This window comes from Bos indicus, chromosome 16, assembly GCF_029378745.1.
Source record: "Bos indicus isolate NIAB-ARS_2022 breed Sahiwal x Tharparkar chromosome 16, NIAB-ARS_B.indTharparkar_mat_pri_1.0, whole genome shotgun sequence".
Classification (NCBI taxonomy): Eukaryota; Metazoa; Chordata; class Mammalia; order Artiodactyla; family Bovidae; genus Bos; species Bos indicus.
The window spans coordinates 52838924-52851201 of record NC_091775.1 but is presented as its reverse complement, the minus strand read 5'-3'; the positions used below and the strand labels follow the sequence as shown (position 1 = coordinate 52851201).

Genomic DNA, 12278 nt, shown 5'->3' with positions numbered 1-12278 from the left:
GTGCCTAGTAAACGACAACTAAAAAGAATGAGTCAGGCCAAGTAGTGTGATGGGGCCCCCAAACGTGCAAATGCAAGAGTTTGCTCTGTCTGGATATTTGGGAAATCCATGCCTCCAAGCCAGCTCCATCTCCGCCCAAATTAAACAGTAACCACCCAAGGTCAGGGAAAAGGCCTTGGCAGAACAGGTTTCTTCCAAGTGGTGGCTCGGCCTTGATGAGGTGGGCCCACCCCCCACCTGCCTATAAGTGCTGCCCTGGCCACCGTGACATTCACCTGATTCTGAGCATTCACAACATGTTGGGCATCACGGTCTTCACCACGTTCCTGGCCTATGGTAAGCTGAGGCTCCATGACCAGCTGCAGCTATCAGGCTGTGAGCTCGGACAAGGACGGAGGCAAGGGCCCTCTGCTCTCCAGGGCTTTGGGAAAGGATCTTTGGGGTCCAGTGTGGGTCCAGTTACTACTGATCAGCTGTGTCAAATGAGCTACTTGCCCGCTGGGCAACTCTGCTTCTGTATCTGCGAAACAGGGCTGATGATCTGACCTCCCCAGGGTGAGGATGAGCGATGAGGTGCAGAAAGATGTAGCATCAACCTGGGGGAACAGAAGATGCCTCATCCCTAGGGACCCTGGGGACCATCAGGGTGTCTGGGCTTCCCAGCTTGCTCAGTGGTAAAGAACCCGCCTGCCAATGCAAGAGATGCAGGTCCCATCCCTGGGTTGGCAAGAGCCCCTGGAAAAGGAAATGGCAACCCATTCCAGTATTCCTGCCTAGGAAATCCCATGGACAGAGAAGCCAGGTAGGCTACAGTCCATGGGGTTGCAAAAGAGTTGGACACAATTTAGCAATTAAACAATTTCGGGGCCTACCTTTCCTGGGATCAGCATCTCTCCTTTGGGGATTCTGTGTTGGCACAGAGGGTGGCAGCTTCCCGTGTTGGCAGCCTTCTCCCAGATTGGGAGTCAAGGCACTTGACTCGAATGTCACTCTCTCTCAGCAGGACCTAAACAAGCCATATCACCTCTCTAAAGCCCACTGGCACTTTTAGCAAATATGAGCACTTCATTAAGAGTCCTCCAGTTGATAACAACAGTAGTAATAATAACAATAGCTGCTTCTGTGTATTGCATGCTTACTCTGTGCCAAGCGCTCTGCTAAGCCCTTGACATTCAGGAGCTAATTTGATTCTCCATCAACCTTGAGAGGCAGGGTCTATTAATATAGACCCATTTTACAGATGAGGACCCTGAAGCACAGTGAAGTTCAGTATCTTCTTCAAGATCCCATGGCTGGTTAGTGGTGGAGGCAGAATTTGAGTCCGAGTATGCCTAGCACTTGCTCTTGACCGTTCCACAGCTAGGACAGTCTGGAATTCTGTGGGTTCCATGTTCACACATCCTCACCGTGCTGTGGCTTCAAAAGGGACAGCAGGGTAAGGATGAAGAACACAGGTGTACCTGGGCACTCACACCAAGCCAGCCTATCTGGGTGTTTCCTTCAGTGGTTTAACTTTCACTCTATACCAGATCTTTTGCTCAACTCTTCATATGCATCATTTAGTTCTCAGGACAAACTTACCAGGTTAGTGCTATTCTACCCATTTCACAGAAAGGGAAGTTGAGGCCCAGCAAACTCAATGGCTTCCCCAAAGTCTAACAGGAAAATTCAAGCCCAAGTCTGCCTAGTCCCTAAAGGTGTGCTCTTTCCACCTGTGCCTTCCTCAACGAGATACCACCCACACTGACCTGTGCTCTCCCTCTCCTGTCTCCCCCAGCCTCCAGCTGCGGGGCCCCCATCTTCCAGCCCAACCTATCAGCCCGCGTGGTGGGAGGAGAGGATGCCATTCCCCACAGCTGGCCCTGGCAGGTAAGCTCACTGCAGTGGGCGTGGGAGGCAGGGTGGAGAGGGGCGTGGGCAGTGGGCCCCTGAGGGCTGACACGGCATCCTTCCACATCCCCCCCCAGATCTCCCTCCAGTACCTCAGGGATAACACGTGGAGGCACACCTGTGGCGGCACCCTGATCACCCCCAACCACGTGCTCACAGCTGCCCACTGCATCAGGTGAGCCGGAAGTCACCCAGACACACCGTCCGCCGCCCTTCCCGGGCACACACTCCAGACACCGGGACAAGCAGGCTACGCGTACCCAGTAACTCAGTTGTCCATTTATTCATTCAGTGAGTATTTAGTGAGCGCCTACTATGTGCCAGGGAACGTGGCAGTGAAAACGCAGTTTGTGCTCTCAGGGAGCTTATTACATTCTAGTGGAAGACAGTGACAGGCCATCCAACAAGTAAACATGTAGCAAAATAAGTGGGAGTGAAGGAAAACAAAGAAGCAGGAAGAGGATAAGAAGTATGAGGGGCTCTATTTTAAATGACATGACCCGGGGAAGAGATCTCTGAAAAGGGCATGCTTGAGTCAAGATCTGAAGAAAATAAGGGAAGAAATCTTTGGTCTGGAAGTAAGGTGTCACAGGTGGAGGGAAGAGCCAATGCAAAGGTCCAGAGGAAGGAGTCCATTTGGTATGTTTGAGAAATTAAGTGGAAGCCAGTGTGGCAGGAGCGGATTGTGTGAGGGGAGAGGAGGAGGTGGCTAGAGAGGAATGCTGCTGCTGCTGCTGCTAAGTCACTTCAGTCGTGTCCGACTCTGTGCGACCCCATAGACGGCAGCCCACCAGGCTCCCCGTCCCCGGGATTCTCCAGGCAAGAACACTGGAGTGGGTTGCCATTGCCTTCTCCATTGTGTGAAAGTGAAAAGTGAAAGTGAAGTCGCTTAGTCACGTCCGACTTGTAGCGACCCCATGGACTGCAGCCTACCAGGCTTCTCCATCCATGGGATTTTCTAGGCAAGAGTACTGGAGTGGCTTGTCATTGCCTTCTCCGATAGAGAGGAATACAGGTGAGATAATGCAGGCCAGCAGCAGTGTGGACTAGTTCATCCTCACAACATCCCTGGCAGGTGTTTTAAGATTATCTCCACCTTACAGGAGAGGAACTGAGGCCCAAGCCTGCCCACCCAGCAGTCAGAACGGACTTGACTCCAAGACCATGGTCCTTACCCCGTGCCCTAGGAAGGGTCAATGGGGTGAACCATGCCTTCCCCCAAATGAGTCCCACAGTGACCCCGAAGCTGCATCACCAGAGCCCCAACTTCCCTCTCTACCCTGCCAACCAGTGGGGGCAGGACCCTGACTTGGCCCCCTTGCTCTGTCCAGCAACACCCTGACCTACCGCGTGGCCCTGGGGAAGAACAACCTGGAGGTGGAGGACGAGGCAGGCTCCTTCTACGTGGGTGTGGACACCATCTTTGTCCATGAAAAGTGGAACTCCTTCCTAGTTCGGTGAGTACCCAGATAGCCATCACACAGCCCCTAGGGGCAGCTCAGAAGAAGAGGGGGTCCCTGAGATGGAGACAGAGCCTGTCCCTGAACCCCATCCTCACCCTGAACAGCCCACAGATGATGACTTTACACAAAATAGCAAAATGCTAAGAGGAGACGGACACCCCTCCCATTCGCATCATTGACCAAGGGGCTCCAGAAAGTACACATGGAATAAGAATCCCGGGGCCCCCATGGTATGTTACCTGAAGTGTCAGCCAGGGGATGAGTCAGCACTCCCCATTATTGATGCTTACTGCACGCCTGCCCGCATTGCAATAAGCACTTTACATGCCATCTCTTATTTAATCCTCACAACAGCCCAAGACAAGAACGCGAGGATCAGAGAGGTTAAGGAATGTGTCTCAGGTCACACAGCCCACTAAGTGGCAGAACCACAAGTCAAACCAAGTCTACCTAGGGTTGTCCACTTTCATTCGGGTGACACGGAAACATTAAAAATGGAATCTGCAAGTATTTTTATAGTCATAATTCCCAATTTGCTTTAGCTTAATTTCGCTTGATGCGGTGGTTCAATGACAGTGGCTCAGAAGGCTTCTGCTCTGTCACTTCTCTGTTAAGGCTGTCGTGATGTGAAGACACAGGTAGGGGAAGAAGCTCCATGTACAGGGGCAGGCGATGGAACTAGAAAGCAGATCATTCGTTCCCCAGCATCTCTGTCCACCAGTAAAACCCGGCAGTCCGGGATGTGTGACCCCTGGTCACCCTTGGCCTGACTCCCAGCTCCCAGGCCAGGCCTCTTGGCATTTGCTTGGTGCACCAGGCCCTCCTGTGATTCACCACCTCCACTTTGGATTCCAGCAATGACATTGCCCTTATCAAGCTGGCAGAGACCGTGGAATTGAGTGACACGATCCAGGTGGCCTGCCTGCCAGAGGAGGGCTCCTTGCTGCCTCAGGACTACCCCTGCTTCGTCACTGGCTGGGGCCGTCTCTACAGTGAGTATAGCCCCTGGCACATCACGAGCGCCTTCCTGGAGGAAGCAGCTCCCACAGTAAGCATGCCACCCACATTTGCCCACCAGTTTCCTTCCTGCCTTAACATTTTTGCATCTTCTTAAACTGTGTAATGATGGCTAATATTTATTAAGCACATGCCATGTGACAGACACGCCAAGTGCATATAAGGGATGCTATAAGGATTAAATGGACTAAAATTTGTCAAGGACTTAGAGCAAGGCTGGACATCTACTAAATGCCTTGTAAATGACTATTGAATCAATGAAACTAACCATTTTGGCATAGGAGATTAGATCATATACCAAGTATATTCCAGTGAATGGAATTCTCAAGTAAATTCTAGCTGAATTTAAAGGTTAAATGCAAATAAATGAACCTACAGAAGACTTAGAGGAAAATGGAGATCAGTACTTGGAAAATTTGGGGCTGAGAAAAATCTTTTAACATGTGACTCCAAAGGTAGAGAACTACAAGGAAACCATTGGCAATTAAAATCCCAGAACATAAATTAAAGATAAATGGTAGTTATTTCTTGAGGGTTTTCTATGGGTTGGTTTTACCTTTCCGACCCTTTGAAGGGTGTCTAACCCAGTTTGGGACCATTAGCTCAGAGTCTTGCCTCTCAATAAAAGGCATGTGAGTATGTCCCTTAAAGTCTTGCCAGAACTTGCCTGGCCTGGCCCAGCCCCATGTAGCCCTCTGCTCCCTGAAGGCCTGGGGCCAGGGCTTCCTGGGCTGCCTGCCCAGTCACCACCCATTCTCTCTCCAGCCAACGGCCCCATTGCCGCCGAGCTGCAGCAGGGCCTGCAGCCCGTGGTGGATTATGCCACGTGCTCCCAGAGAGACTGGTGGGGCACCACGGTGAAGGAAACCATGGTCTGTGCCGGGGGCGATGGAGTCATCTCAGCCTGCAACGTGAGTGTCCAGACTCTGCACCCCAGCCCTAACGCAGAGGGCCAAGTGCTAGAGGCAGGGATGAGAGCAAAGGAGTGAGAAGTGGGGAGACCCCACGAGGAACCCTCTCCCTGGGGGGAGACTGAGTCCCAGTTGGGCTCAGGAGACTTAGGAAAAACTTGTCACTGTCCCCCTTCCCCTCCCCCACCAGCACTACCGCCAGAGCTTGAAAGCTGAATGTCAGTCTCTGGATCCAAGTCCCAGTCCCACCCCTTCATAGTTGCATAACCTTGGGCAGGCTGTTCAACCTCTCTGAACCTCAGTTTCCCCACTATAAAACGGAGCGACAGTAAGCACAGAGCTGCTGTGAGGACTAAATGAGTCTGACGCATGTAGAAGAGACTTCATTCAAGTCTGGGCACACGTTCCGACATACCATCAACTCCATTGGTCCAGGGAGACAGAGGACTCAGGGAATCTGACACAGAAGCAAGAAGCACCCAGGGAAATCAGAGACTGTCCCATTTTTAAACACAGGACTCTTTCCCCATTTCCACTTTCCTCACTTTCCAGGGTCCCCTACACAACTCCCAGCATCTTCACCTCTCTGGACAGCTCAGACTCAGGCATGGGACACTGAGGCACAGAGAGGGTTCTCATCATCCCAAGATCACACAGCAAACCAAGACTTAATCTGATACTTTAGGGCTCCCCTAGGATAAAGGTCAATGGCACCCCACTCCAGTACTCTTGCTTGGAAAATCCCATGGATGGAGGAGCCTGTTAGGCTGCAGTCCATGGGGTCGCTACAAGTCGGACACGACTGAGCGACTTCACTTTCACTTTTCACTTTCATGCATTGGAGAAGGAAATGGCAACCCACTCCAGTGTTCTTGCCTGGAGAATCCCGGGGACGGGGGAGCCTGGTGGGCTGCCGTCTATGGGGTCGCACAGAGTCGGACACGACTGAAGTGACTTAGCATATAGCATTAGCATAGGATAAAGGTCAAGTCACTCCCAAATCATATCTTCTCTGCCTCCCTCACTATGGACAAGCTGAGGCCAAAACAGGAGGTAACAAGGCAGAGAGGCCAACTCCATGCCCCACTCTGACCCGCCCCTGTGGCCCAAGCCTCCCTCTGACGCCCACCTCATCTGGTGCAGGGGGACTCGGGCGGCCCCCTGAACTGCCAAGCCGAGAACGGCAACTGGGATGTGCGAGGCATCGTCAGCTTCGGCTCCGGGCTGAGCTGCAACACCTTCAAGAAGCCAACGGTCTTCACCCGTGTGTCTGCATACATCGACTGGATCAACCAGGTGGGTGCCCCTCCCAGGCCTCCTTCCTCACTGCCCACCCCTCACTTGCCTTTCCTTCAGTTGTTCCTCTACTCATTCCTTCACTCATTCATTCATTCACCTGCTCAAGAAGTATTGATTGAGTGTTTGCTGCACGCAACCTTGAGTCAGGTGCAGTAAAGGAAATGGCCATTGACTCCTCAACCCTTTAATCCATTTGCTTCAGCAAACACTTCTGTCCCAACCCTAGGCTCCCCACCAGGGCTCCCAAAGGTGAACTATGGCCCCCACACAGGAGAGGCGGTGGCATGGATGACCATCTGTCTTTTGAGGAGGGACAGGGGGTCACTTTGGGAGCAGGCAGTGTCCTGAGCCCACTTGCATGGTGGTGGGAAGTGCTGAGGGGGCCAACCCTGGGGGCAGAGGCAAGCCTGGCTCATTAAGGCCTGGTACTACCTGCTGTGCCCCCTTGTTCCTTCCCTCCCGGCGAGACTCATGCCGCCCTGAGTCCCTCACTGTTCTCTGCTTCTCCAGAAACTGCAGCTGTGATTCATCCCCAGGAGCCCAGGCCACAAATCCCAACAACCACAATAAACCTCTCTCCCCCTCAAGCTGCCTGCTTTCTTTTTTTCTTTAATTTATTTATTTGGCTGCACTGGGTCTTAATTACAGCACTGAACTCTTAGTTGCAGAATGTGGGGTCTAGTTCCCTGACCAGGGATTGAACCTGGGCCCCCTGCATTGGAAGCTCGGATTCTTAGCTCCTGAACCACCAAGGAAGTCCCCTGCCTTCATTCTTGATTCTCGTGTCCCCTGCGGGTTCGGAAGCTCTCTGGGAGCTGCCCCTTCCACACCAAGGATGCAAAGAGAGGCCCCCTCATTCAGGCTGGTTTGGCCTTGAGGGGGAGCTGTTGGAGGTGCTGGGGGAGGAGGCAATCCCAGGAGGCTACCCGGTGCCTGAGGGGACGTGAGTTAAGGACACACCAGAAATTTGCCGCCCACCCCCCCTCCTCACACACACACACACACACACACACACATCTCATAACACCACACCCTGGTCAAACAGCAATGGCTTCCACAGTAGTCACAGCAGGTCAGAGGTGGGCAAGCTTGCACTGCACTAGACAGGCAGGGAAACTGAGGCCCAGAAAGGAAAAAGTTGAGCCTAGTCACAGGAAGAAACGACCAGTAATGCACAAATAAGAGGCTCAGTTCAGGCTCCTCTTGTCCTGAGGCCGCCTGGAGGGCACATGGAGCCAGAAAGGTGAGGGACCCAGTGTCCAGTAAGGTGGATCCAAGTGGGGCCCCTGATCCCTGACCACAGTGTCCCTAGTTTAGGGCACTCCTGAGGATCGCCAAGGCTCCTAGTCCAGGGCTGATCTAGGAGGGAGGTGCCCCCACCCCTGCCTCTAAAGTCTTCCTAGGAAAACCCTCAACTAGGACTACCTCTGGTTGGTCAATGAGTTGCCCAGTTTCCCCATCAGACTTTGGTTCCTGGAGGTGGGGACCATGACCTCCCACAATGCCAAGCTCATTCTCAAAAAGTATTTACTCAACAAGCAATGGAGGCTACAAGAAGCCCAGCACCAACTCAGCCCTGGGAATCCAGGGAGAGTCCAAACAAGACCCATGTTCTGCAGGAGACAGACCCATAAACAGATCATTGAGGTCACGGTATAAGTGTGAAGGTAGGAATACAATCCAGGAGCACCGATAAGGGACACTTAAACCAGTGTCAGTTGGTGAGAGGAGTCCATGACAGCTTCCTAGAAGTGGTGATACCCCAGGCTGAGTCTTCACATTTGAACAGATGTTGCTGGTTGCTTGACCCAAGGGCCCCCTGGTCCTGCTTGACCTCCTTCTTTTGAAACTGTCTCTATATTGGAAGGTAGATGCGCTAAACATTAACACTATTTGTGCCCAAGTCCCTTACAATTATAATAATGAAGTAATAACTAACACATACTGAATACTTGCTATGTGCCAGGCACTGTTCTATAGGCTTTACATGTATTACCTCACTTAATCCCCAAAACAATCCTAAGATATAGTCTATTAATATCATCCCCATTTCACAGATGAAAAAACTGAGGCTAGAGATGTTTCATGACTTCCCAAGGTGATTTAACCAGAAGGTGATGGAGCTGGGATCCAGACTTTGTTAATCTGGCTCCAGAGCCCATGCTCTGGATCACCAAGCTCTACTGCCCTGTGATGAACATGAATGTGGATGTGATACCTAGAGCTAAAGCAGCCATTTTGTGGCCAAGAGAATTACAGCGATATGAGTTCATACATCATCAAGCCGCAGATCTGATGCCAGCAACCATTTTCTGAATATCAAGTTTTGTGGGAAAAAAATAAATCTGCATTTGTTTTAAACACTGCAGTCAGGTTTTCCATAACTTGCAGCTCAGAACACACCTAACTGATACTCTTGGGGATATCATAAGGGGTCACTACTTTCCTGGCTAAGGGAAGGGTATGAGCAAAGTCATGGTGACTGCTCAGGAGGATCTCGAGGCAGCAATTTCTGCTAGAGCATAAGGCATGGAACATGGATAGGGCGACCAATAGTCCTGGTACCATCCAAGAGCTTCACATACTCGACCTCATTTATACAATAATCTTGACTACCTTGATAATTATCCCCCTTTACAGATGAGGTAACTGAGGCTCAGAGGGGGTTTAAAAACTCACCAAAGGCCACACAGTTAGTAATGGGGCACCAGGACTTAAATTCAGGTGGTCTGACTCCAGAGTCTGTGTGACTAACAACCATGTTATTCTGCCATTAATCCCCAACTCTCAAGGATCCTCTCACACAGATTCCTCTAAAGGCCATACCAGGGAGGGGTGGAGGCTGTGGGTGTGCTGACAATCCTGAGCAAAACTGGCAATTTTGAACTCAAATAGAAACCTGAGGAGAGAGTTATTGCTCACAGATGTTCACAAAGGCCTTCACCAGCTGTATCAGCTACTTCCAGCATAATTAATAGTGCTTGATAACAACCAACCACAAACTTTCAGTAGCATCCAAAGACAGGTATTTATTGCTCACACACTTGGGTTCAGCTGGGAGTCAGTTAGGTGGCTTATTTTGGCTAACTGCCGATTTTGGCTGGAAACACTCACATGTCTAGGGGTCAAGTCTGGTTTTGACTGGGGAAGCTCAGCTCCACAGGGCTCTCTCTCATCCTCCTCCCAGGAGGCCATTGCAAAATTGCAAGGCAAAGGGCAATGGATAAAGTGAGAGGTGAAGAATCAGAGCCATCCTGGAAGTCTCTCATACCCTCACACTATCTAAGACACAAATTAATAGCATGAAATACGGCAGAGCAGAAAGGAGGATATTTATCGGCTAACAAGCAGTGACAGCAGCTGAGTCACCTAACCTCTCTGAGACTCAGTTTCCCCATCTGTAAAATGGGCACATCTTCCACCTCCCTTTGGAAGCCAACAGAAGCTTGTGACAGGCGGTGTCATTACTACTACTGACCTCATACCTGGACCCCCAGTGGCACATCTCCCCTCTCCCTTTTATTCCTTAGGAGGGGGAGCTTTATTCCTAGCAGGCCCTGGTGGTCAGTCCCCTAAAACTCACTCATCAAGCACATATCTGCAAATGTTCACATGGTGATAGGCCAGGGGGCATGTAATGGCAGAGAATAAGCACAGAGCATCTTCCCAAAGCACCGATTTCCTTTGAAGATTGTGTGGGAAGAAAAAAAATGCACATTAAGATAAACCCAGCTGTGTGATGAAATAAGCTACAAAATTCAGATCAAGCTTTCCAGGTGAAGAATGAAACTTCCCAGACATTTGCTGTTGTGACTGCCACATGCTAGACCCCAGATCATTAATCAGAACATCAGAGCCTGAAAAACAAATCTGTTTTGTAAATAAAGTTTTCCTGGAAAACAGCTATGCCTATTGGGCTGCTTTTTGCAATATAACAGCAGAATTGAATAGTTGTAACTGAGACCGTATGGCCAATAAGCCTAAAACATTTGCTGTCTGGTCATTTGTAGAAACAGGTTGCCAACCCCTGATCTCCTCAGATTCTTTGATGGTAAAGTTTGAATAATTCTGTGCTATTCTGATATCTGAGGTCAGCAGGTCTCAGGACTGAAGAGTGAACATTTTATTGCACATTGACAATTCTCAGTGTTCTAAGTGAATAAACCATTGTTTAACTCTAACAACAACCCTAAGAGCTGGATAAGATTTTTCTTGTTCTATTTCATAGGTGAAGAAACTGAGTTAGAGATGAAACTTGTTCTAGCTCAGGTCTTCTCAAATTTTAACAAACAGGAGAATCACCTAGGTATCTTGTTAAACTGCAGACGCTGGATCAGTAGGTGTGGATACATGAGTCTGCATTTCTAACCAGATCCTAAGCTATGCTGGTCCAAACCACTCTGTGAGCAGTCAGGATCCAAACCAGAGTCACTACCCAGAAGCACGGGGCTGCAAACCCAAGTCTCTAACCCCTGGGCACTGGATTTCTCAGAGGAACCCTTATAAGTGAGTCATAAATCTCATGAGAGTTCACATCTGCACCTCCATGGCCCCACTGAGACCTCAAGGACACAGCCCAGTTTAGAACTTCACAGATTGCCTGGTTGTCCATCAACATATAAATGGGGACTGAGCCCCAGTGGGAGGAAGTGGGCTATGAAACTCATCTGTTCTCCCAGCCTCTATTCCCTCTCCAGAAACCTGGATTACTATTTTGGTGCTGTCCCTCCCCCATACTTCCATCTGGAGCCTGGTGCCCAGATCCAGGGGTAGGACTTGTCCTTCAGGTCCTAAACCTGTCCAATCCACACTTGCATCCCCTCTCCCACCACAACCATTGGTTCAGAGATGGTCATGTGACCTGAGGCAGGTCCAATCAGAGAGAGTTGCAGGACTTCTGTGGGAACAACCAGGAAGCTCTCGCTCATTCCCTGATGGGTTTGAAGATGAGTCATGTGAGGCTACAGTAGCAAAATGGAGGGGATGGTTTTGCTCTCTAGAATACGTTCAACAATGAGTAGAGACACTTCTGGTTGTCACAACTTGGAGGAGGAGGGAAGAGACTACTGGCATCTAGTGGGTGGGAACCAGGACTGCTGCTAAATATCCTTCAAGGCACAGGATTGTAGTTCACAGGATTCTGGGTCTCATAACAAAGAACCATCATCCAAAATGTCAATAGCGCCATAGTTGAGAAACCCTGGACCAGAGATTCTGTAACCCGCTTGTCCCCATAGGACAACCCGGAGCTCCTACAGGCCATGTAATGGAGCCTGAGAGTGGACTCTCACAGTGAAAAGCAGAGACAAAAGATAGAGATAACCTGAGTGCTGGGGACATCACCAGAGCCCTGGATCCAGCCGTGCCTGAAATGAGCCCTGCTCCTGGGCTTTTCCACCTCGTGTCCCAGTGAATGATTCTTTGGCTTAAGCCTATTAGATGATGATTTTTGTCACTTCCAAACCCTCCCATAAATGTGATGAAATAGGCTGGGCATATGTCCTTCTCTGTGTTTCATTCATAAATAGCCCCAAGCCAGAGGACCTGTGTGACTTGCCCAAGGTCACACAGCAAGCCCATGGCATGTGCCAAACAAACCAGTATTTGTTCAGTGACCTCCTACAGGAAAATCTTATTTTTATAGTAAAATAAACACAGATACATGGAACAGAATGGCATATTCACATTAATTCAAGAT

The 12278-nt window shown here is 50.2% G+C and overlaps 1 protein-coding gene across 1 annotated transcript; it reads left to right on the top strand.

The window, feature by feature from the left end:
* The first annotated feature begins 296 nt into the window (after positions 1-296).
* Positions 297-6794, top strand: CTRC (chymotrypsin C). The gene is made up of 8 exons (XM_070767680.1): positions 297-336; positions 1360-1435; positions 1698-1869; positions 1968-2065; positions 3222-3347; positions 4209-4345; positions 5136-5281; positions 6425-6794. The coding sequence occupies exons 1-8, from the start codon at positions 297-299 to the stop codon at positions 6734-6736; spliced, it is 1107 nt and encodes a 368-aa protein (XP_070623781.1). The 3' UTR covers positions 6737-6794.
* Positions 6795-12278: the final 5484 nt, after the last annotated feature.

Excerpts from the sequence above, each read along its gene's own strand:
- CTRC (XM_070767680.1), top strand. The coding sequence starts at position 297 with ATGTTGGGCATCACGGTCTTCACCACGTTCCTGGCCTATG. Across the intron at positions 1,870-1,967 it reads CCCACAGCTGGCCCTGGCAG|ATCTCCCTCCAGTACCTCAG; the intron begins GTAAGCTCACTG and ends ATCCCCCCCCAG. Across the intron at positions 4,346-5,135 it reads TGGCTGGGGCCGTCTCTACA|CCAACGGCCCCATTGCCGCC; the intron begins GTGAGTATAGCC and ends TTCTCTCTCCAG.